The sequence below is a fragment of the Oculina patagonica genome, chromosome 14, assembly GCF_052425735.1.
Source record: "Oculina patagonica isolate OP01 chromosome 14, crgOcupat, whole genome shotgun sequence".
NCBI lineage: Eukaryota > Metazoa > Cnidaria > Anthozoa > Scleractinia > Oculinidae > Oculina > Oculina patagonica.
The window spans coordinates 8186617-8212510 of NC_135771.1; the positions used below are offsets into that span (position 1 = coordinate 8186617).

At 39.4% G+C, this 25894-nt stretch overlaps 2 protein-coding genes across 2 annotated transcripts; one reads left to right on the plus strand and one right to left on the minus strand.

Annotated features, from left to right (window-relative positions):
• Window positions 1-449: 449 nt before the first annotated feature.
• On the minus strand, window positions 450-8145 carry LOC144638244 (uncharacterized). The gene is made up of 4 exons (XM_078497460.1): window positions 7629-8145; window positions 2267-2451; window positions 1318-1514; window positions 450-663 (listed from the first exon to the last, which is right to left on the minus strand). The coding sequence occupies exons 1-4, from the start codon at window positions 8074-8076 to the stop codon at window positions 465-467; spliced, it is 1029 nt and encodes a 342-aa protein (XP_078353586.1). The 5' UTR covers window positions 8077-8145; the 3' UTR covers window positions 450-464.
• Window positions 8146-8225: 80 nt separating this feature from the next.
• On the plus strand, window positions 8226-25033 carry LOC144638118 (uncharacterized). Its single transcript, XM_078497300.1, has 13 exons — window positions 8226-8441; window positions 10234-11939; window positions 12525-12629; window positions 13998-14213; window positions 15594-15840; window positions 16702-16839; window positions 18229-18342; window positions 18603-18670; window positions 18926-19030; window positions 20065-20180; window positions 21596-21734; window positions 22579-22699; window positions 24651-25033. Exons 1-13 carry the CDS (start codon window positions 8342-8344, stop codon window positions 24767-24769), a joined length of 3294 nt encoding a protein of 1097 aa, XP_078353426.1. The 5' UTR covers window positions 8226-8341; the 3' UTR covers window positions 24770-25033.
• The last annotated feature ends 861 nt before the right edge of the window (window positions 25034-25894 follow it).

Consider the following 25894-nt stretch of genomic DNA (forward strand, 5'->3'; position numbering starts at 1 on the left):
TTAACCTTCCATGAGTGGACCCCTCCCATAAGGGGACACTTAGTCATGGTCCCAGCCACATACAAACACTACTTTCTTAACCTCCCATAAGCGGACACCTCTCCTAAGCGGACACGGTCCTGGTCCTGGTCCCAGCCACATACAAACAATACATTTTTAACCTTCCATGAGTGGACCCCTCCCCTAAGCAGACACTTAGTCATGGTTCCAGCTACATACAAACATCACATTTTTAACTTCCCATAAGCAGACTCCTCCTCTTAGCGGACACATAGTCATACAAACACTACATACAAACACTACTGTTACAGTTTTATCCTCCCGTAAGCAGGCTCCTCCTCTAAGCGGGCACTTTTTCAGCTTCAAAGGATGACTGCTTACAAAAAATTCAACTGTAACTACATTGTCGAGTGGCAAAGGTACTGCACACAGTAATGTTTAAATAATGTTCTAGAAAAGAAAACTCAGTTGCAGCATGTTTGAGAGCATACCTTAGCCATGAAGTCATTAACAACAGGATAATTCTGTACTTGAGCCAGCTCTCCTGCTGTTTTAAGTACAGTTGGAAGGCTAGTACTTTCAGAAGGATGAAGGGTTACCAAAGCTTTTGTCCTACAGTTTCCACCAAGCGCATCCTTCAATAGCAATGTCACTTTGGATTCTCTGGAAAAGTCAGAACAATGTGTAATCACAACAGGCTTATGTGGGAAAAAGTAATTAGACTGAGTGGAAAACAATTCAGACTGTAATCATGTGAGTGATTATATAATCAGAGAAACCCAAAGAAGTCAGTTGAGTTTGTTTTTGACTGAGAAGCACCACAAATCATCTTGTGGTGGTGGGTGGGGAGAGAGCCTTGAGCCAAGTGGCCCATACTGCCGGAGCTTATCCCAGCTCCTGTAGCATGAAGTGACCAGAAATATTTCTACTCCCCTCTGGATGGGACGCTAGTCCATTGCTGGGTTACCCCAGCATTATTTCGTCGGCACCCATTTATACACCTGGGTGGAGAGAGGCACTGTGAGAGTTACCGGTACGTGTCTTGCCCCAAAACACAACACAATGACCCTGGACAGGGCTCGAACCCGGACCGCTCAATCCGTAATGCAGCACGTACATGTAAACATTAGGCCACCACGCCTCCCACAGAGTAAGTTCATTGGACATTAATTTATAAATCTGAGTGGTGAGGGGCAACTTGCCCAAGAACACAATTATACAAAGACCTCAACCAGGGCTCAAACCTGGATTGCTTGATCCAGTCTATCAAGCTAACCATTACACCACTGCAGCTCCTGTAACATTGTGTTTTCTTACCCATAATTAATGACTCTGGTAGCTCTTGGTGAGGCAGCTAGTTTTGCGACAAGATTTCCAAATGCAGTTATAGATCGGTTCAGAGTAGGACCTTCTCTCATACGGAGCTGTGTTGGGTCCTCAGCCAGCTTCTCAGCTCCAGGTAGCTCTACTACTAGAAATCGAGATGTAAAAGGATCTTGACCGTCTTTTGGAACCTTAGAAAAAAAGAGGTACTAGCTGCAATCGCTCACTTTGAAAACAGGTGAGGGCGTGGGCAGAGTGTATGTATATGTTCAGGCTTATGAGGGGGCACAATAAACTAACTTGGTGAGACAGAAAGCTGAGAGGAATGCTGAATGTGATGATAATTTTAGGGTTAATTACAAGTCAAGGGAGGTTAATGGATCGGACGAGAAGCTGTCTCTGCAGCTGTCTTGCAGTAGAATCAACAAACCTCTCTCGAGGAAGATAAAAATGCTCTTGAGATGTGTGACTCCAGAAAATATCCATAACCTCCTCATGGAAGGTTGGAAATTCCGAGGGTGTGGGCGGTCTCAAAAGCCAAAATTTTTAAAGGAAAGTATTTGGATTTCCAGAGGAGAGGGGCGATTGAAACCAGAAATTCTGGATATTTCCTGGAACAAGTTTTTAATGTTTTCTTTGTTTTCTTCCTGTCTTATAACTTGACAGTGTGTATACTGTCAACACAGGCCATCACTCTTTTTCAAAGTGAGCTATGGTACAACTAAGTAGCTAACTAACTAAGTAACTAACTAAGTATGTTATGTTCACCATGTCAGGAGCGTGGGACCCTGATGGAAATCAAACTACCAACCCTTGTTTGGGAGGTCATGGGTTTGATTCCTGTTGGGGACTCAATTTGTTTTGTCCCATGCTTATGGCATGATAAACATAACATCTTCCTTGACAAAGCAGTTGTTTGTTAGATTTCTTTTTACTCACTCACCATTGACAAGTCCAGTGAGAAAAACACAGTAGCCCTAGTTTCAAAATCAGTTTGTCCTTTGGTTCTATTTGACCATCCTTGACGAAACACACTGGTGCACTCTGCTGCATCGGCAACCCTCTTATAAGTGGCATTCTGCACATATACTCCACTGCGTCCATCTTCAGCAATTTCAACATGCTTGTCTGCAATAAAATAAACTTACATTGTAAACTGAAACCTCATAATTTGGGGACATATCAAATCTGTTCACACAAAAGAGTGGCAGATCTAGGGGAGGGCCCTCCTTATCTTTGGTAAAAGACATTTTTAATGACTCCCCTCACAACTGTAATCCAAATGCAGAGCTTGACTTTCATGTCTTCCACCATTTTGTAGCACATCTTTTAAGAAAAAAACTGGAAACGTGCAAAGGTATATTGAGTAATGAGAATCAGTAGCATTTGCAGGTTAATCTTGTGTACAATCCCCTTAATCTACCCCAAGGGTATATACAGTATATCCCTGGGGTAAGCAAGCTACACACCCAATCCATCCCATGCAGGGGTTTAAATTAATTCTTCTGCTTATTTTGTGGAGGGCCCGGGGGGGGGGGGGGGGTACTCCCATATGTGGCCTATATAGGTATGTGCCGCCCGATAGGATATGGTTTTTGAGGTTCTCGGTCCTTAAATAGGGTATCATTTTTAGGCGAGGACGTAGTCTCGAGCCTAATGTTATCATGTTAGTATAAAGCGATTTTGGATTCTTCGTGTTAAGATGTGATGATTCGAACCGAAGAGGACTGGTAACTAAGACCATGGTTTGAGATTTGTTTGCGTCCGCCATCTTGGAGTAGCTTGGAGTGTTCGGTCGAGCATGTGAGAATTCAGTTTTCACAGCCAGAAGCCTTGACTCGATTAGTAGCTGATATTTTTTTCGCTCACTTACAAACTTTTTGTGATATCAAAGTACACAAAAATGTTATCGACACACCTATAAGTCGAGGGACTAAACTATTTGTGATTTGAACTACTGCCTGGCGACATTTATAAACCTGAGCTTTAACTGAAGACGAGAAGTGCAGAAGACGTACTGGGACAACTGCAGCTGAGGTGAGCTATCTAAAGTTTATTTTGCTTGTACTTTATTGAATACCGTAGTGTTGGAATAACATAATTGTCAAAGTATTTATTGAATCGAAATAATGATTTTAAAAGTGAAATATCTGCCAGATGTTGTTAAGCTTATATTTAATTTGCTAAAATTTATAGAACAGAAAGCTCATTCGCGATCCCTTCTGTCGACAGAACGTTTTCACTCTTACTACTAGGTCAGATTTCAACATTGATTTTAATAGTGGTGTACAAAGCAGCAGCATGGTAATAAAGCAAAGAAGATGGAGGTGGCTAGGGCATGTTATCAGGAAAGGTCGAGATAGCATAACACGAACTGCATTAAGATGGACACCGGATAGTGGAAGAAGGAAGAAAGGACGTCCACGGGAGACTTGGAGGAGGACGATCGAGGCAGAAATGAAAACAGCAGGGAAGACGTGGAAAGAACTTGAGAAGGCAGCCATGGAAAGGGAGCAATGGAAATCTCTGGTCTCAGCCTTATGTGCCTCCTAGGCGCGAAGAGGATTATGTTATGTACAAAGCAGCAGTAAATCTATATTAACAAATGATTGTAAAATATGGATACAAACAAACTTATTTCAGGCTTTACCACTGATAACAGAACTACAATTGATCATATATTTATACAAATCTAAATAAATCAAGAGTCCAAACTGGTGTTCTAGAGACACACCTCAGTGACCTTAAAACTGTGTGGTAAACAACCAAAAAAGAGTATATACATTTATTTTTGTAGGCTATGATAACTAGTAAATGATTTAAGAAAGATATAATGTACATGTAGAAAGATGTGTTAAAAAAAAAAGAAAAATTTAAGTGAATTAAGTAACTACTTATGTTGCATTAAATTGTTAAAGTTAATCAGTCTTGGCGTCTAAACAAATATGTGTTAAACAATTATTAATTTTTTCAACTATTGATTCTTTCTTTCATTATGTTTACAGAACAGAAATAAAAACAACAACAGAAAACATCCAAGATACAGTTTTCAAAGAATGCACTGATTGCTGTGCTTTGTCCTAATTGCTTGAATATGTTTAATCTGCACTTTGTCAAGAGGCACCATGAATGTGTGAATGTAGCCTTACTAGCTATTTTCAATGGAACTGGTTATTGGCCTCTATTCTGCCTCTATGCAATATGTACATAATAAAAAGCCCAATCCTCACTATGAATGGCAGATATATTTTAAGCAAAACACAGCGAAAACCATGTAGCAATAACACCAAAGTTAAAAAAACGGTGTAAAACATCTCTGGATTTACTACTGAAAGACCCTCAATACAAATTCATCACTGGCAAACCACTGTATCAACTCTACTTCCAAGGGATCAATTTAGGTTTCTGGGAAACTGCTCACCTACCCCTCCCCAAACCTAACATTTTGCCCAAAGCGATAAGTAAGGGTTAATGTTAGGTTTGGGGAGGGGTAGGTGAGCAGTTTCCCAGAAACCTAAATTGATCCCTTCCTAGTCTCCACTTGTACTGTATCAAAATTTTGGACTTATTGGACTTGCTTGCAACACAGATTGTACAGATAGTGCAAACAAGATAGTGCTCATTTATAGAGGAAACATTACGAAGTCTCTTGCGCCAATTATCATTGGCGAGTCTGCCATTCAGTGGGTCAACAAAACACGCTTGCTAGGAATGACAGTGGATGAGAATCTCAGCTGGGTCCCACACACACAGAAGCTCAAAAAGAGTTTTGCGAACAAATTAAGCTTGCTTAAGAGATCAAGGTTTCTACCAAAAGACGTCCTTGAAGATTTTTACTTTAAAGTCATATTGCCCTCTGTGAACTACGGCTTAGTTCTGTGGGGATCGTGCTGCAATACAGAACTTATTCATTCCATTGAAAGACTGCACTGTAGAGCCGCTAGAATTATCTATAATCTGCCTAAAGATATGGCTTCTACCGAAGTACTAGAACGGTCTGCGTGGACAAATATTAATTTCCATTACAAATTCGCCGTGTTGAAGCTCGTGCAAAATGCATATAATGACACACTACCCATCATCTTAAGTAGATGCATGATTGTCAAGCGAGATCATATGATTTCAACTAGGGCACGCGAATCTTTGATAGTGCCGCGTTTCAACACGCGATACATGAAAGACTCATTAAAATACCGAGGATCCGTGCTCTGGAACACGCTATCAACAAAACACAAAGATCTGGCTTATGTAACACGTCGAAAGGACCTTGTCTGCATGCTGAAAACTTCGGATGCTTTTATTGATTTCAATTTTAATGTTTTATCTGTATCAACCACGAACTTTAAACAAAAAGATTTTACCTACTTTTAGCGCTAGTTTTTAAATTAATTCAAATGTAAATAGTTTTATAAGTCTAAATATTTTTAACTTTTAATAATTTTAAAATCAAATACAAATGTAAATAGCCTAATTAATTGTAAATATTTTTAACTTTAAATACTTTAATTTACACGACCCCACAAGCTGTAAGCTTTTATCCATATCGTGTTTTTAAATAAAGGCAACTACTACTACTACTACTACTACAACTATCAGCCCCATTTAAATTTAACAAGAGTCAATCAAGATATTATATCAACTTTTCTTCCTGGAAACTTGTTCTTCCTTGCACTGTGTTTTACCTGTAAATGATATAAAGTGTTTGGACCTACTGGGCAAAGGGTACGTAACAGATTGTACAGTCAGTGCAACTGTCAGCTATATTTAAACAAGAGAACATTTAGAACATCTAGAACATTATTGCAAGACAATATTTTTATGCCAAACTCGTGGAAGTTTCCTTGCTGTCTAGTACAGTTACAAAATATGTTGCATTTCATTGTCAAAAGTCGTGATAAAAGACATCATATTAGAATTGTACAAATTAAATTGCCAATTTTGTGATCAAAGCAGCTTAATATTTGCCTTTTATTAATTACGTTGGTTACAAACTAATCATACCTTGGAATGCACAACTAAAAACACCACTGGAAAACAACGTGCTGTATTTTAAAATTCTATTTACCTGACAAACCCATTTTCCCTCCTTTATAGCAAATGACTCAGTGTCTCAACTTTCGACTTAGAGCGAGGAGCCCAAAAAGGTGACCACTTTTAATGTATTCATTCTTTCTTGCAGGTTTTATCCAATCAGAAGCTCGTCACAGCTTCTCGTTGGAAAACGGCTGCATGAAAGAATGTGAATTAATTAAAAGTGGTCACAAATGTGGGCTCCTTGCTGTAAATCACACATTAATCAACGATATCAATTTCGGCGTTCAATTACTTGGATATCTTTTGGACTCACAATTTTACTCAATAGACATTTTTGGCTTTGACAGTGTAAATTGCCATTTCAAACCACATGATGCTGCCCAGAGAACTTGTTTTTTTTAAAACAAGTAAAAAAAATAAATAAAACTATCTGAATACCAAGAGCATTTGTTTGAATTTGAAAGAAGTGATTCTCAAGAGTGATGCCACATAGTCTGAAAAGGGACAACAAACAAACAAAGCCCAAAAGGCCTATTCTCAGTTCTTTGTCTGGAATTTTTAACATACTGACTTGCTTAACTGGAACGTCCTTGCCTTAGTATACATTGCATACCGGTTATTGCTCCTTTTAGCAATGTGTTCCCGGTGTGATCCTTAGATAGGGTAACTAAATTCTATTAGCTAAAATAAACGCCCAGCTAAATGAAAAAAAGATATCTTAAAACTGAATTTTCTGTTCAGGTATTAGAAAAGCGATTTTATAAAGATTTGTGTCTTGTCGTGCGCGGTTAGCCGTTATTTGGGTCGTCACGGAACGCTTCTCCTCCCCTTGAATAGGGTGTCATTTTTCGGTTTTGGGCCTTAAAAAGGGTCAAATTTTCGATTTCTTTATCCTTAATAGGGTCAGGGTTTAAGAACCTTGGCGGCACACCCCTATCCGGAACTTATGGGAGTACCCCCCCAACCCCCCAGGTGGAGGGGGACAGGGGGGTGTGAATCTTCCACCTCCTCTGTCTTTTACTCCTGCTTCCTGTATTTTTTACTCCTGCCTCCCGCTCCTTTCAGTAGCCGTTCTCTCCTCTTTGTCCCATACCTATTGAGAAATATAGGGAAATGTTGCAAAATTTTACTCGTTTTCTCCCGGTTCCCGCCACCTAAGGAATCCCGCTTCCCGCCCTCCCTTCTCCTGTTTCCGTCCCCTTTTCTCCCGGGCTCCCGCCCCATGTCGCCCTCCAGTATTTTCTTTAAACTGTGATAAATGACCAACCTACCTTCATGTGGCAGTAACAGAAGATCTCTTACTTTCTCGTTGAAAACCTCGTAAAACTGCACAAAAACAACTCCGTCATTGATGTCGTTTCTCTGCACTCTCGTATCTTTTCGCGCCGATCTTTCGTTCTTTATTCGCGTAAAAACAGAGTTTATTATCAGAGGAATTAGCCCAGCTTTTGAATTTTTCTCCCCCGCAAGAGAGTAAGACTTGCCAGATCCTGTTTCACCGAAAACTAAGACACAAACATTGTAACCAGCTATGAAGAGTTCAACCAGTGGTGAGAATGCATCCCTGAAAATGTCATAGGTCAATGATTCCGACTTGTAAACAGCCCCGAAAATATGACCAGTTCCATTGCTTGCTTGTACGCGGGTACCTGAAAGATTCAGAGAAAAGTGTTCTCCCCGTTTGGGTGGTCGTACACGAGCTAAAACCTCCACATTCATCTTGTTAATCTACGCAAAATAAAACCATCGATTGTAGACTATCGAGCGCCATCTTGAAAGTGACAGCAGAGAATTCGCAGCCTGGCCTGTTGTTCGTCGCCTGGTTACTAAGCCCAACCACAACTTTGAAGAAGATGCCAAGAAGAAGAAGAAGATGCCAAGTTCTTCAAAGCTGAGAGAAAAATTTAATGTTCTGCACTGCCGTTGGGTTAAAAATGTACGGTGGTTAATTCTTCAAGTAATAAATTGATGTTTTATCGCTACAATGTTTCCAACAGCAGGCTATTTCCGGAGTACAAACTGCCCATTTTTTGTCCATGGTTTATGCCACCGGCCGTACTGCCATTTTCGTCACAGCAAACCAGGTACACACAAGTTTTGATATAATGTAGCTCTTTAAATACGTAATTGCTATATACAAAGATATTTTCTATCGGTGTCAGGGTTTATGCTCTCGCTCCCTTTTGATTTAGAACAAGTGAATTTATTTTAGAGTGGTAAAATTAACTGCAGTTAATGAATGAACATGTGTTTTCTGGTGTCATATTTAATTCGCTGTACAGATGCATAAAGATTAAAATAATTAACTTAGTATTTAAAAATATTGAAGTTAAATTTATCTATTAATGGTCAGGAAATGGTGATGTCGTGATTTTGCCATGAGCTACAGAAGTGGCTATTTTATGTTGAGGGAATTTCTGTTAATTTTCATTGTTTTTATATTTTATAAATTTGAAAAGGTCTTTGAATTTGAAAGACAGTCTAAATGAAAATGAATTTTTCAACAATGACACGAGCATGGGACAAAGAAAAATTCTGAGTCCCCGGCGGGAATCGAACCCATGGCCTCCCAGATACCGGTTGGGCGCTCTAACCAACTGAGCTACGAGAGACTCGTTGTGAGCTGGGCCATTTACTAGGTTGATATGTGACATGCGTCCTGCATACTGCTAGGATCAGCAATACATGTCGAAATCATCAAGTGTGTTGTAAATAATAAAGATCGTAAATTTTAAGCTTGGTGATAAATAATGAAAATGAATTTTTCAACCATGACACGAGCATGGGACAAAGAAAAATTCTGAGTCCCTGACGGGAATCGAATCCATGGGTTCGATTCCCGTCGATCTTCATTTACAACAGTCTTAATGTGCACGCTCTGTTGTGGGCCAGATTTAATGTGCACGCTCTGTTGTGGGCCAGATTTGCAGAATACCCAGCCCACTTTTTAACATCTTCAAATGCTGCTCCTGCAGACCCAGAGTTGTCACAATTTACTGTGGAGGGGGATTGGGGGGAGGGGGTGCCCTGGAGAATAGGGGGTGGGAGGCAGGAGAGGAGAGAACAGGAACCAGGATTGTCAAGGTGGCAGGAACCAGGAGAAATTGATGGAAATTGTGCCTATTTTTAGGTAATATTTTGCAATGGAAATAGCACAAAGAGGCGGGAACCACTAAAGAAAAGGGTGGGAGCTGGGAGTAAAAGGTATGGGAAACGAGAAGTTCGGACGCCCTTGCCTCCCCCCCCCCCACCCAGTACTGCAGGAGCAGTTCCCTTATCTGAACTTTAACTACTGTATTGTTCAATTTCAAGAGTGCAGCACTGTTAGACTGTCCACAGTCCCCTATTTTTCTGTGAAGTTGTAGAGATTGATCGTTGAGATCGACGGGCCACCAGCTTGGTTCAAGAACGTGAGCGAAAACTAGGGAGAGTGCAAAAACTCAGTGGGTAGGGATGCGGGGTGTGACAGAAATTTTGCACTCCCAAGTTTTCGCTTGTGTTTATGAACCAAGATGGTGGCCCATTGAACTCAATGATCGATCTCTATGACTTCACGGAAAAATAGGGGGCTGTGAACAGTCTACAGCACTGTGGGAGCAGCTGTCCCACTAGTCTTGCTTGATTTTTCTTTGACTCTGGGAGTGTAGGACTGCTAATTTTTTTTCCAACTACGCGACCATAGGAGCATTAGATTTAACTTTTGCTCTGGCTAGGCTGGGTATTCTGCAATAATGCTTCCTACAATGTTCTACTCTGGACATTGCTCTGATAGTTTTTTAGGAAATCAGGGAATTAGATAAAGCCTGTCTAGAAGCATAAGATAAAGAATAGAGTATAAAGGGATAATAATTCACATATCTATTTATTTTTATTTAGGACTGAAAGCTTCAAAGAGCAAAATCTCACCACATAAACATAAAACTGAACTAGAACAGCACACTGTTAATAAAACTAAAACATCAAGCACAGAAGGTTCTGTTGAGGACAATTTACCAGCTGCAGTTAAAATCACTAAACCAGATGACAAAACAAAAAAGTCACAATCAGTTCAGGATACTGGACACATCAATGAAGACGAATACTCAACATCCACAACTGCTGTTAAAGGTATTCTCAAAAGAACAAATGAGGAGCTAAGTGTCAATGATCAAAAGTGTAATGTAGAGGAATCTACGCCTGTGGACAGCTTAGACCAAAGGAAAGCTATAACTGGCTTGGATGTGACTACTGAAAGTAACGTAGAGATGTTTGGTGAAGATGACACTGAACAGCCGTTTGCTTCTCTTACTGACGAGGAGAAAAAAATTATTGGATTATCAGCATTTCCACCAAGTGGAAGCAGTCAAAGTGTTTTGGCTACTATTAAATGTACAGATTTGTCTTCAGCATCAGATCTTTCCACTATCTCAAGTACTCATGGTCATACTTCTGCTTCGACAAAATCATCTGAAAATAAAGCAGGATATAAAGGTGTTATCAGCAGTAACCATGGTGATGTCAAAACAACTGATGTTCATAAGGTGGTAAAACTGGAACAGCTTGAGATGGATGGTTCCAATGAAAGACTGGATGGTTCCAATGAAAGTATTGTTAAGGCAGTGAATGAGAGAGATGAAATGCCAGTTAACTCTGGTCTTGACGGTATAAGTGAGAAACACGACTTTACAGTCACCAAGGAGAAATCTGGTAAATCTGACAAATCAAGAAAAAGAAAATCTGTTCAACTTCAAATTTCAAGTGAAAGATGTCAAGATAAGACACCTTTAAAAGATGTTATTGCTGCAAAGAAAAGGAAATCACAACAACTGCCGTGTGTTGCTAGTTATACAAATGCCTCTTCTGCAGGGAAGAGCGAGGAAGGTAGCAAAGCTATTAAAGGGAATGAAAGTTCCATCAATCAAGAAAGAACATTAAAACAATTTTTTATGTCGACGTCAAAGTCACCTAAAGATACTGAACGTTCTAGAAAAGCAATGTCTAATGCTGTTTCCCCAGATGTAAAGAAACACAAAGCTGTTTTTGACAGTCCTGCTAAATTAAAAGAAAAATCTCCTATTAAGAACATAACTAAAGAAAGTGTTTATCATATACCTAAGAAAAAAGTTGTGTCTGAGACTGAAATTAGTTTCTTTGGTCCAAGTAAAAAGGTTCAAAAAACTGACAAAGCAGAAAAGCCAAAGAAAAACAGAGAAAAAACAACTCCAGTTAAGATTTTAAAACCCAAAATAGACAGAAGAGGATTAGAAAAGAGCAGGTTACAGAAAACAGAACCAAAAACAACCACACCAATAACTATATTGTCAAGCGACGACAGTGATATGTGTAGCCCAGATAACTGGGATTCGAGCACTGATGAACAAAATTCCCTAAAGAGGATTTGGGATGATTTTGAATTGCCGCAAAATGACAATGTATTGGAAGAAGAGGATTTCCAATCACCTGTTAAGAAGCAGGCTGTGCAAGATTTGTCTAGGAAGAGACTGCCATCAACTTCAAAGGAGAGTAGCACAGAAAAACAACCATCATTGGTGAATGCGTTAGGACTGGGGAAAAAGCAGCGTGTTGCTCATTCATCCGGTCATGTAAGTAAATTAACATCTTGTACACCAGCATACTTTTTCAGTGGGAAATACAGTGGCCTAATGGTTAGTGGCTGGTCTCTGGATCAAGTGGTCTGGGTTTAAGCCCTTGCCTGGGTTATTGTGTTGTGTTCTCAAGCAAGAGACTTTACTCATTGTTCCTCTCCCCGCCCAGGTGTATAAATTGATACTTAAGTGCTGGGGATAACCCTGTGATGGACTAGCATCCCATTCAGGGAGGAGTAGATTGAAATACTCCTAGTCCCTCTGGTCCCAGTTCCTCAAATGGGGGATAATGCTAGACAAGTATGTTCTCAGTAACACTTATTCACTGGATAGCGATTTATCCAGTGGATAGCATTATCCGTCATTTGAATAACCAGAGCCAGCACTACAGAAACTGGGATAAGCTCTGGCAGTATGACACAGACTTTTTAACAGGCAGAGCAATCATTAAAAGCCAGCAACTGGCTATTAAGATCAGCAACTGCAGTGAATTTCAAGTCAAGCACATGAAAGGGTGGCTTTACTGACAGTATAATATGGTAGATACAGTTGACCAATCATAGCTTGCCTACCTTCTTGCAGTTGCCTAGGCGATTATCGTCAAATGCCAATCCAGTTAGGAGGTACCCCAAGACCCTGTCAGCTGTACAGAAGAAAGATGAGTCTGCAGCACCCACAGAAAGTTCGGTAAGAACAATGGGTGGAAGCTGTTAGTATTGTGTTTATCAGAAAAGGTACATGTTTCGGGCATGTACTAAAACCCGAAACAACGAAACGAAACCAACGAAACGAAACGACCGAAACGAGCGAAACCACCGAAACGACCGAAACGAAACCGCCAAAACAACCGTAACGGCCGAAACGAAACGAAATCACCGAAACAAGCAAAACCCATTACAATTATTGAGAGCTAATCGTAAACAGGCTAACCGGAGTGCATAGAAGGCTAACCTAAGTGAAAAATAGGCTAACCGGAGTGTGTAGTAGGCTAACAGGAGTGTATAGTAGGCTCAGGCCGGGGTGCATAGTAGGCTAACCAGAGTGTATAGTAGGCTAAACGGAGTGTATAGTACGGTAAGAGGCGAAAATCTTGAAGTTTTGCTTGTTTCGGTGTTTTTGTTTCGTTTCGCTCGTTTCGGCCGTTTCGGTTGTTTCGGCGGTTTCGTTTCGGTCGTTTCGGCGGTTTCGGTCGTTTCGTTTCAGTGGTTTCGTTTCGTTGTTTCGGGTTTTAGTACATGCCCATGTTTCGTGTGTGGGATACATACAGCAGTCTAATGTAAAGCACATTGGACTCTGGATCAAGCATTCCTGGTTCAAGGCCTCCCGGGGACAATGTGTTGTGTTCTTGGATGACGCTTTACTCTTACGGTACCTCTCCACCCAGGGCCCAGTTGTTCAAAGAGTGGATAACGCTATCCACTGGATAAATCGTTACCCAGTGGATAACTGTCTGTCAGTCATACAAAACCTACTTCGTTATCCACCGGATATCTGGTGGATAGCGTTATCCACCCTTTGAACAACTGCGGCCAGATGTATAAATGGATAACAGCAAATTTAATGCTGGGGGGTGGGGAGGGGGAGACATTGTCACAACTCTGTGATGGACTAGTAGGGAGTTAAAATACTCCTAGTCACTTAATGTTACTAACAGCAACTGGAATAACCTCAGGAGGTATGGGCCACTTGCCCCGATATAAACTTTTTGTTATGCAAGGTTATAGTAATGCAAGAGGAACATTTTTGATGATCAGAGAACACAGTTGTAGCCAATAATTACAGAGCTAAAGAAGTCAACTTGAGGGGGGGGGGCGGGGGGGGCGACCAGTTGATACAAGCATGGTGGAGTTAAATTCAGGACCACCAAACACAATTCCATCAAGTGGCAGAGAAAAAGATTTGAACCCAAGACCTCTGACTAGTAGACCACGCCTTCTCTTAGATTAGATTAACAGATGGCGATTGCATATTATGTAAATGTACCACTTTGGAGAGAAAAGGTAATAATTGAGTAATCAAGTAATGGTTGTACATGTATGTAATGTTTTCCCCAAGGAATCACCTGTCAAAACTGAAGTGAGCTACAAGCCAGCAAAACAAAGGGTGGCCCATGTCCTAAAGAACAAAACCCCAGCAGGATCCTTGCCAAGACCCAGGATCCCCGTGGAGTATGGTGCTAAGGTGCCCCAAAGTCAGCGCCAAAGGTACCTGGACAGGATTGTGGATGAGTACCTTAGAATATGCTCCACTCAGAAAGAAGCATTTGAAAAGGTAACTCTACTTAGATATTTCTTTTTTTATTTTAAGTAAGGCTAGGATGTTAAGCTCAACAGGGCGACCATATTAATGAGGTTGGTGTTACTGACTAAACATTTTCTGAAGACAAAATACCGGTAAAATGGGTGTAATAATAGGGTGGCCACTTTAATAAAGTGACTGTTACGTGGCATTCCACTAGCTACAGACGCTAGTTCTGTAATTGCATGGGGCTAGGACAAGCAGAAGAACAAACTAATTACAATGCTAGTAATTAGGCCCTCCGAGTACTTCCTTTCTGCTTGCTACTCCAATAACCTAGTTTACTTTAGATCATATTTATAAGCATGGAGTTGTAAGTGTAATCGGAACCTCTTAACTTCTCTGTAGACCTGTTTGATTTTCACTAGATCATAATGCTCTGCACTTCCAGGGCATGAGACCAACAGTAGCCAACTAGCCACAGGCTAGTAGAAAATAATGCAGTTTTGGCTAGTAGGTTCTGGGCTTTCACTAGCCAAAATTGCTACCGGTAGTTAAAATTTCGGGAATTTGATTGGAAGAAAACCATACATCAAAATTGACTCCAAGAAAACAGAACTCACAAGTACACTGTCATCACATATAAAATTATCAAAGACTGTGGACAAGCTGAAATTAACAAAAAGTAACCTAAAATTAACCCTAAAGATAATGATATCAAAGCCAGTGAAGATGGCAAAGTGCCTCTGTCCAAACCTAAGTTAGCTTAAGAATTCTGGCTTGTAGAAAATTGGTTTTGGCTAGCAAAATCAAAGCTGTCACTAGCCAATAGGCGAGCTAGCAAAATAGTTAGTACCGGTATTGAACCCTGACTTCTTATTTGTCATTTACTATTAATGTATACTACTTATTAACCGAGAGTGAGGTCATTACAGGGGAATCTCAGACCGAGGCCTTGATGTATTGACCGAGCGTCAGCGAGGTCAATACATCAAGGTCGAGGTCTGAGATTCCCCTGTAATGACCGAACGGACAAGGTTAATAAGTTATTTATTATATGGCCTTTAAGCACTATTAAAAAAAAGAGTATAATCAAGGGAAAAAACACTGGAGGTAAAAATCGCTCTCTGTGGCTCTCTTCGTCGCTCATACTAAAGAAGTATCGGTATGCTTATATTTTAATTTTCTTTCAGTTATTGAAAAGATAATTATATTTTGTCGGCATTTTTTGTTGTTTTTGCCCCCTCGCTAGTAGCTTTGGTCAACTCACAACTCAAAAAACCGTCGAGCCGAGAAAAATTTTTCATAATGCCCGGTCATTACAAGAAAATAATGCCCGCTCAGCAGCCAATCAAAGTGCGCGTACAATCGTAGCCATATAATAATAAGAAATTATTACCATTTAATGTCCAGGCTGTAGAGGAAGAGAAAGCATTGTATGAAAGAAGCACAAGGCGACAGGTCTACTTGAATCTCTGTGTGAACGCAATCAAGAAACTTCGAGATACGATACAGCTGGAGTTACCATCACCAGTCAAGACAGAGACTGCAACATGTGTCGCCGTCACCAAGACACTGTCGTCAGGGGCAGTTCTTATCAGCACAAAGAGTCCTGTCAAACAGGACAAACCTGCTCTTCCAGCAACTGATCAACTTACAGGTGAATGTGCCGATTTGTTTAATAATGTGTTAGGCATTACAAAGCTGTGCTCTTAGAATAATTGCAGGGTGCCCAAAGGCTCTTATATGTAAGAAATCTTGGGTGCCCAGCTGTAAAATGCTTTCATGGTAGCAAAGTTATGCTTGTAACCCAAAGACAAAAGTAAGTGCCCTGTGGCACCCGGGCACTGCTAGAGCACAGCTCTGCATTATATTAAATGAGGTGGCCTGTGAATTCAGCTTCTTCTCATCACTCAGGGGGGCATTGGACCCTATTAGAAACTGCCAAACCGAACAAAAAACCATCAAAACCGCAATTTAAACCACAGAAAATTTCAACCAAAACCGAAAACCGCCCAAAAAAATTCAAATTTCAAAAATCCTAATCTTACCCTATTGACATCTGAAGATTTTTTAAAAGGTTTTTCTTTTTCTTATACATTTTTGACATCTCTGTTCAGTTACAAGCTAAATCATGCTACGAATGAGAAAAACTGAAAACCATATTGAATACCAAATCCGAAAATTCAGCAAACCACATAAGACACCAAAATCAAAAAACCACAGTTTTTTGGGGTTAAACTGAAAAACTGATCTAAAATATGGCCAAAACTGCAAAACCGAAAATTCCAACGCCCCCTCCTCCCAGACAGTGACAGCCATGTCTGCATGCTACATCAGTGGTAGTCTTACTATTGCTTTTAACTAATGAACTTTCTTTAGCCATTGAGTTAATTGCTTAACTTGTGTATAATTCTTGTAACAAAATTATATCTTCATTTTTCATTAGCTCATTTCCACTAGTTGTTTCCAGAGTAACAATAACGTGTAATTTATTCTTTTAAAATTTGTAATATTACAGAAGAGGTGATGTATGATTTTCTGTCCAAGTACCTGATGAGTGAAGATGATCTAGTTGAGAATGGCTATCCACGACCCTGTCCGACATCACCAGGAAAGGCTGTTATCAAAACTAGAAAGGAGCAACCTTCCAAAGACTGTAAGTGCACAACCTGTGCTCTTTTGAGAGTAACCTTATAGGAACAATATGGGAGGCGCAGTGGCCTAATGGTTAGTGTGCCGGACTCCAGAGCAGACGTTCCTGGTTCGAGCACTAGCCGGGGTCACTGTGTTGTGTTCTTGGGCAAGACATTTTACTCTCATAGTGCCTCTCTCTACCCTGCGATGGACTAGCATCCCTTCCAGGGGGGAGAAGAAATACAGTGAACACCCGCATATAAGAACAAATGGATTAAGAACACCAGGCTGAAATTTGGCCAATAAAGCCCCATTTTTATAAGAACAAGATCAGCCTGAAAAATTCAGCATGTTCTTATAAAATGGAAAAGGTGTCATAATTACATAAAAAAACAAGTGTTTTTATTCATCATTACCTATTATGAAGGACAGCCAGTCATCTCATCTATAGGCTCAATGATACAGTATTGATTGTGATCATTAAAATCAAATAATATTTATTAATTTATGCTAATTTTACATCAAGGGGCATTTTTGGGTAGTATTACTAATATAGAAATTTAAGAACATTTTAAGAACACTTTGAGGCTGATTTGTCACTAAGCACCCATTAAATAAGAACCCGATCAGCCTGACCTCCAAAATCATGTGTTCTTATATGCGGGTGTTTACTGTACTCCTAGCTGCTTCATTGGTATTGGAACTGGGATAAGCTCCGGCAGTATGCGCCACTTTGCTCGTTTCTGCCCATGTATATTATTGGAATAATGGAATGGAATTCTTAAGGATAACTAAAAGTTTGGTAAAATTGAAAAATATTACAGAGCTAAAACGTATCACAGCGTTATGTGCAGACACACACAAAGAAGATTAAGTAACTAAAGTAAAAATGAATTTGTCTAGTAAATGATTTTGACTAGTTAGTTTTCAACTGGTAAGTTTCCCTGACAATGTCAAGTACTAGTTTTGTCATACAAATTAAAACTTTTTGCCAGTTCAACCACTTTACACCCAACATGAAATTAGGCTTGCTTTCTTCTTCGTCGAATGCGCAACTAGAATTTTGAATCCTAAGTCTACTAGTGGCTGTACCCTTTGAGATTGAAGTATTCAATGACACTTCTCCAGGAAAAAGTAAAAATAAAAGTACCAGGGTGAACATTATTCTAAATTGTTTTTTTTCTGCATAAATTGCCTTGCAATTGGGTCCCCATCTTTTGATGATGGAAAAGGCATGGGTTAGATAATAGAGAGGGAGGAGGCATATGAGGGCTCATTAAATATGGATTTAAGTGGGTTCTGGTGATGAAATATGGTTATCCCTTACCGGTAATTAGGTAACATGTTAAACGATGAGACAGTACATGCGTGATCTGCTTTTAATACGAAACAACTTTTCCTTTTCCTTCAGCCTTGCGGAGGATTTGTTGCCGCTGTGGCAAGCCTTTTAGGGTGCTTGGAGATGGAAATTACTTAACAAGAGAAGAATGTGTATACCATGCTGGAAAACTCTTCCGAAAAAGAGGTGAAGATTTTTCCTGGTAGTGAATGTCTGATTTTTGTTAATTTTTTGTGTAGTAACCAAGATTGTAAAATTACTGTTTCTCTTGGGATGCTAATTAGTTAACACTTCTCGGGAAGTGATGTAACATTTAGAGACACTGCAAATAACAGACTAAATCTCCAGACTTATACATTCTTTGAGTGTGAGAAATTGAGCATAAAAAGGGAGAGACATCCATTGAATAAAAAGCTTGGCTAATGACCTTGAATTATTTATTGCAGGAGAACCAATCACAAATTATTCCTGCTGTCAAGGAGATGCGGGAAGTCCTGGCTGCTGTGTTGGAAAGGTATTTATAATATAGACGCAAGTGTTTTACTGGAAAATAGACCACTCGTAAAATCCATAAATTATGAACTACGTTCAGGAACGTAGTGGCATATTTTGATATCCTCACTAGTCAGGATATTGATATGATTTCCCGCCTTTACACAGCTGTTTCGTTTAACCATACTCAATATTCAACAATCACACAATATTTTCTAGAAAAATCACACAATGAACCTTGGATGAAACTAAAACCTGAATTTAAACTCCTTGATAGGTTCATGTGAGTGATAATGTTTACAACACTGATGGCTTTATGACGACCATAGTGAGTCCACTGACAGACCAACGAAAGAAGATCTTTTCCATGGACTGCGAAATGGTGAGTTCTTGTATCCATTCTTCTCTGCCTTTACTGTTATTCAAATTGTATTTGAAAAAAACCTGAGTGATTTGTTGCATTTATCAGAGTAGACAGGCATACAATGAAGCATTGTTTAAGCATTCTCATTGCCATTTCGATTCGTAAGAGAGTCATGTCACACTGTGATTTGACTACAAAAAAATTCAATGTACTGTTACAGTAGTAGTGACCACAAATCATTCAACTCTGAACTGAAAGTTTGTTTCCATGCTAATTCACATCTGGCTTACTTAATGCAGACACTTCTTACTTCATGTAAGCATGCACAAAGTGTTTTACATTCCATATTGGTGATGTAGCATAGCAGAGATCTATGTAGTGTCTCGGATTAATTGCTTGCATGCAGAAATTTATAACCCAGCAACAACTACCTTATTATAGGAAATTAACGCTTGTGTTAATTAAGGTATTGGAAATTAACGCGACTTAAATTAACGCGAATTGAAAGGAAAATTACCTTCCAATAAAGGAAATTAACGCGAGAGAGGGGGTAACATTTCAAAATGAAGCAAATTAACGCGACGTACACGACAGGAACAAGTTTATTTCAACACTTGTTGGCGTATAATCTTAAACGAAAACAATGTTCGTGGTACTTTTCCCACTTCGAGCGTTCTTCGCAGTATCAGTGATAGCAGGAGGTGTCCACCCTGATAAAATAATGATTTTTCCTTTGAGTCAAGAACGTCTAGACTGTAACGAGAAATTGGGGCTAAATAATGGAAATTAAGGTCATGGAAATTAACGCTCCACTTAATTAACGGTGCGGAAATTAACGTTAATAAAAATTAACGCGACTTAAATTAACGCGAATTTTTGAAATTCGCGTTAATTTCATGACGCGTTAATTTCCTATAATAAGGTAAAACACACTTGCATTTGTCTTTTAAGTTCATTCCTCAGTGCAGAATTTTTTAGTCTTTCTTTTGTGTTCAAAGACATATAGTGTCATTAGACTGTAAATTATTGACAGTATTGTTGTGTCCTTTTAGTGTTACACTACTGCAGGTTTGGAACTGACTCGGATTACTGTCGTGAACTGGAATTTAGAACAAGTGTATGATTCATTTGTTGTGCCTGAAAGACCCATCATGGACTATAATACAAGGTATTACACTACACTGACTTGTCTTTTAGTTGTCTGAGCAGGAGAAATGTGATTTAAAAATTATTTCCATGTAGAGTTTGGAAACACCCATAAACTAAAAGCTCTTTTAAGCACCTTCTCTTCTCTAAAGTAAACCCCTTCCTCTAACAAGCCTCTCTCTCAAATTTTAAGTTTTGAAATACCTTCCCCACCCTCTCTAGCTTCCCACCCCAACTTGCCATTCTCAAAGTGGTAAAATATAAACTGTGAAAGTCATGGTGGCCAAATGGTTGGTGCACATTCTAAATTTAGGTGACTTGAACCATGGCTGAGGTAATTGTTATGTATTAAATGCTGGGGGTAACCCTGTGATGTTTTCAGTCCCAGGGGGGGGGGGGGGTACTCAGGATTTTTAGTGATGGGGATGATCGAATAGGGGGCAAAAATCAAGACCCCAAAAAATTCTTAGGGCTTCCAACAAACCCAAAATAATCCCTGGACCAAAAAATCAACCCCATGCCGAATTTCTGACCTATTAAATTTTGCAGAAAGGCGAATGATCTGACGATATAACACAACAACAACAACAACAACAACTTTATTTTGCACCTATTCATTCAATTATTAGCAAAACAATAAATAAAATAAATAGAGTTAAGTGCATGGCTGCCCAGAATAACCACGATTGGCTAACAAGATTGGGCAGCCATACTTAGTTTTTATCACAATAATTTATAAAAAGGTCAGATATATTTAATATTTACATAGCAAACTATACAACACACAAACACACAAAAACAAAACTAAGTAGGCTTAAAGAAAAATTAATGGAAAAAAGATGGAAAATGACGTATTATAGTTTTAAATATAAAAGGTTCAGTTAATAGCTTGTGATAATGCTTAATTTATATTTTTTCTTAAATTGTTTAAGTGACAGAAGCTTAATGTCATCACTGATAGCATTCCAGAAAAACATGAGAAACATGTTCAGTGTTTGTACTTTATTCACAGAACTATGCGGCCAAAGCACTACCACCAATCTTGAGATTGTTTTTAAATCAGCCAACCAAAAAAATACTTGCCAAATTTTCCTACTTAAAAAAATCCCGGAATCCAAAATTTCAAACCCAAAAATGTCCTTCGATCATCCCCGTCACTTGAAATCCTGAGGACCCCCCCCTGGAGTTTCAGTAGTATCCCATCCATGTGGGAGTAGAAAAATTCCTAGTTGTCACTTCAAGAGCTGGAAACCACACATAACCGCTCAGACCAGATGGACCACTAGGTTTGAACCCAGACACCTTTACCTTATTTTCAAAAGTTTACAGTATTCCATATGGCACTTGGACATTTGTTCTATCATGTTTTAACTTATCAACTTGATATCTAGAGGATTTGTAAATGGAGGATTGCATAATGCTTTCTGATCATTTTAGGTTCAGTGGAGTAACAGAAGAGTCATTGCGTGGTGTGACCACAAACATACATGAAGTACAAGCAGTACTTTTGAGCATGATTCACAGAGACACTATACTGGTTGGACATAGCTTGGAGAGTGACCTCAAAGCAACCAAGGTACTTTGTGCATGACTAATAAAGAGGGTCCTGACGGGAAGGGGGTATAAATCCCATTTCCCAGCCTACTGTTTTCCCCGGGGTGGGGGATACTCCCTATAATGGCCTATACGGAGAGGCTCCGCCCGAAAGGGATACCTTTTTCAGGCTTCAGGTATATAAAAGGGTAGGGATTTCACAAGTTTAGGTATACGAAAGGGTATGAAAAAACTTAGGTTTTTGAAAGGGCCTTTAATTAAAATATTTCGAACAGATGCAATTTATGGCTGTATTAATTCAATTTATTAAGCACTACTTGAAAATGACAATAAAACGTCATGTTCTAAGTCTATACCATGACTTTCAGGTATATGAAAGGGGTACCTTTTTTCATTAAAAGGTATATGAAAGGGGTACAATTTCTGGCAAAATGGTGGGTAAGAGCTCGGGGCGGAGCCTCCCCGTACAAAACTTTTTTGGGTAGCCCCCCCCCCCTAAATCCCAGTTCCCATTTTACCCCTTTAAGCCCCTCAATAAAGAAATGGACTTAAGGAAAACAGTTTTTACAGTAATGTCATAATCAACTTTGTTTATTTGAGTCTGAAGCTTTGCTACAGGTTGTGTCAGATGGACCATCCCCAGGTTATGCCCATGGGAGGGAGGGGTGGGTATGTCACAAGGGCAGAATGATTCGAAATACCACTAACAGCTACCATTGCATATTAATCAACAAACAAGAAAACCATGGCTAGGTATACAGCTGTCAGCAGGGTCTAATGTCAAACAACAACTTGTATAAGAGTTCGGCTACTATGGCTGGTCTATGACTGTATACTGTGTACCACTAGTTCTTTTTCCTTTCTAGTTAATCCATAGTAAAGTGGTGGATACTTCTGTGGTATTTCCCCACCGACTGGGCCCTCCTTACAAGAGAGCACTTCGTAACCTCATGGCAGAACATCTGAAGAAGATAATTCAGGATAGCGGTAAGTACTGACTGATGTGTAAAAATTAATTTAGACTTACGAAAACTGAGTCTATGAGGGTTTGAACCCTATAGCTCGATCTAATGTTCTCAAATCGGGTCTTGCACACTTTGCCTTAGTCTGAAGGTTCTTTTGTACCTTTAAATGATGTAGATTATAAGGCTGGCCATTACTTTATAATATTTAGGATGTAAAGGGCAGTCTTTGCTGATGTCATTGTCTACATTTTGCCTCTGTCATAAGCTTACAACTTAAGTTCGAATTATCCGGGGTTCGAGTAAGCGAGGGTAAAATTAGTAAGAAAATGACCTGAAGGGGAATCGAAAAAGGTTTGAGTTAGCGGGAGGTTCAAGTTATTGAGGGTTCGAGTTATCGGGATTTGATTGTATAAATTGACTCCAAATGTTAAAAGAGCTTTTGAAACCTAATAATCTGCAAAGGTTTCAGCGCTTTGCATGTAATATTGCAGGGAAGATTGGCTTTCAAAAACTGCAAAATTGGCAAAAGCGCCATCCCACACATTCGTTGTAAAAGTATTTTCTTATCAGATATTGGGCTCAAATTTGCACTGAAAGTTATTGTGCCATGTTCTTTCAATATTCAGAATTGATATTTTTGTGGCTTCATCAGAAACTGAAGGGGTGATGCTAATGAGCAAATATTGTAAACAAAGCTTCTCCTGAAGAAGTTGAAGATAGCACACTGGTCACCAGATTAAGTGGTCTGGGCACAGGGAGACCACAACAGTAAAAAAATTAAATAAATAAAAGAATATTATTCACGTGGTTTCGTTCGTTTTCTGCGTTGTTTTTCTTTATGCGTAGTCGATAGACACGACAGCACTGTTGTCGTATGCTGAGCTGTCTTGTGCGCGAGCGGATTTCAGATATGCAAATTTCCTCTTTTCTAAATAATGCGTAGTCGATAGACACGACAGCACTGTTGTCGTATGCTAAGCTGTCTTGTGCGCGAGCGGATTTCAGATATGCAAATTTTCTCTTTTCTTAATAATAATTAAGAAAAGAGAAAATTTGCATATCTGAAATCCGCTCGCGCACAAGACAGCTCAGCATACGACAACAGTGCTGTCGTGTCTATCGACTACGCATAAAGAAAAACAACACAGAAAACAAACGAAACCACGGGAATAATATTCTTTTATTTATTTATTTAATTTTTTTTTTTTACTGTTGTGGTCTCCCTGTGGTCTGGGTTTAAGTGCTGCCTGGGGTCATTGTGTTGCGTTCTTGGACAAGAAACCTCACACTCTATGTCTTTGATCGAAACACTTGAAAGGACTTTGATAAGAATAGAACATGTCATATTTTCTTGATCTGTGAGCAAATAATTTCAAACTCTTTGATGTGTAAACAAGCAGAAACCTTTGACAGTAAACTGGCCTTGTAAAAATAGTAATTAAAATACTCAAGTAGTGCACTGGTCCAAGTGTGCAAGGCTCCGACATCCCCAGGGGGGTACTCCGGCTTGTAAATGACGGGGATGATCGAATGGAGGCAAAACTCAAGACCCAAAAAAATCCCTAAGTCTTCTGAAATTACCCAAAAAAATCCCTGGACCAAAAATAAACTCCCAAAAAATCCCTTGTCAAATTACCCTTAAATTGCCAGAAGGGGCAATAAATGAACAAAAAGAAAACCATAAAAAATCGAATGCTCGTGTTTGTTTATTCGTCATACCATAAATACGCCAAGGCCGCGCTAAGGCACTTAAGTCCGTTTTAAATACCCAAACAATCCCCTATTTAAATCAAGTCACCCAAAAAAATACTTGCCAAATTTTCCAACCTAAAAAAATCCCGGAATCGAAAATTTCAAACCCCAAAAAATCCTTCGATCATCCCCGTCATTTACAAGCCAGAGTACCCCCCTGGGCCGACATCTAGAGTACAACTTGTCAAAGTTAAATGTTTTTTTCTTTCTTTTCATTTCAGTTGATGGCCATGACAGTCATGAGGATGCAGCAGCATGCTTAGAACTGATGAGATGGAGGGTGAAAGAAGACATGAAGAAAACAGCAAGACACAGGTCGCCATGTCTTTCACTCTCCTAAGTAATGCTTATTAATTAAATACACAGTATGTCCTTGTCAGGTACATTGTGCAAAACAATATGCAATCTCAACCACTAGTCTGAGTAAACTCTTCTCACTCATTTGTTCCTGGCTTAGGAGATTCAGTCGTCTACTAACCCATACCCCTGGGGTTTGTCTTGGGGGAGGTGAAAACCCCTGTTGTTCAGGACTGGGAATGTTAAACCCCCCAAGTTTGGGTTCCTGTGTATGTGTTGGGGTATGTGCATGGCTGTCACGAGTGCTTGTACACTACAAGCTTCCGCAATGACTGTAATCAGATGTTATGAATTTTTCATTTGCATGGCGAACAGAAAGATAATACATTAAACACCCGCGTGTAAGAACCTTCAATTTTCTAAGTTTGGCAAAATAGGTTCTTGTATTTAGGGGTAGTTATTGGTAATTTAGGCTAAGTAGGTTCTTAATAAGGTTCTTAATTTCTAAGGAGGAGCCATAGTTTTTGATTGTACGAGAAGAAAAAACAATGGGTTTGTTCCTTCATTATGCAGCATTTATTCATAACTGTATTGCTTCAAGCCTCATGCAAGGTCCAAAGAAGACAATTGCAGTCTATGTGAATCTGTCTTTTCTTTATTTGTAAATACAGTTTGGGATGTTCTGTTAAAAATGTTCATAAAAATTTTCTATAACCCACATATAAGAACCTGCTGAAATTTGCTTGGCTAAACAGGTTCTTATATTTTGGGGTATTAAAATGGCAAATTTCTGCCAGCAGGTTCTTAACCACTAGGTTCTTACACGCGGGTGTTTACTGTATTTAAGAACTTTTTTGCAGTAAAACATAAAGGGAGAGACACAGGCACAAAGTGAAATGTTGACTTGCTGGAGGTAAAACAACAGGGTTGTTTTTAATTTCCCTGTGAGTGAGTGACTTTTGCTTTGTACTCAGCAATTAAGGTCTTATAAATTCATCTTTCCTGCAAGCTACTTCGTTTGTATTCTAAAAAATGTTCATTTTTTTTTGTTATCATAAAAATGTTGGGGGTAGAAATGAGAGAAACAGGCAAAGAAAATAGTTAAATGAAAAACGAAAAGCCTAGAGTGGTAGGGCACATTCTCGTCCAAAATCTGAAAATTGTGATT

Excerpts from the sequence above, each read along its gene's own strand:
- LOC144638118 (XM_078497300.1), top strand. The coding sequence starts at position 8,342 with ATGTTTCCAACAGCAGGCTATTTCCGGAGTACAAACTGCCCATTTTTT. Across the intron at positions 12,630-13,997 it reads CAGCACCCACAGAAAGTTCG|GAATCACCTGTCAAAACTGA; the intron begins GTAAGAACAATG and ends GTTTTCCCCAAG. Across the intron at positions 21,735-22,578 it reads GTGACCTCAAAGCAACCAAG|TTAATCCATAGTAAAGTGGT; the intron begins GTACTTTGTGCA and ends TTTCCTTTCTAG.
- LOC144638244 (XM_078497460.1), bottom strand. The coding sequence starts at position 8,076 with ATGAATGTGGAGGTTTTAGCTCGTGTACGACCACCCAAACGGGGAGAA. Across the intron at positions 2,452-7,628 it reads TCTGTTACTGCCACATGAAG|ACAAGCATGTTGAAATTGCT; the intron begins GTAGGTTGGTCA and ends ATTTTATTGCAG. Across the intron at positions 1,515-2,266 it reads TCTCACTGGACTTGTCAATG|GTTCCAAAAGACGGTCAAGA; the intron begins GTGAGTGAGTAA and ends TTTTTTTCTAAG.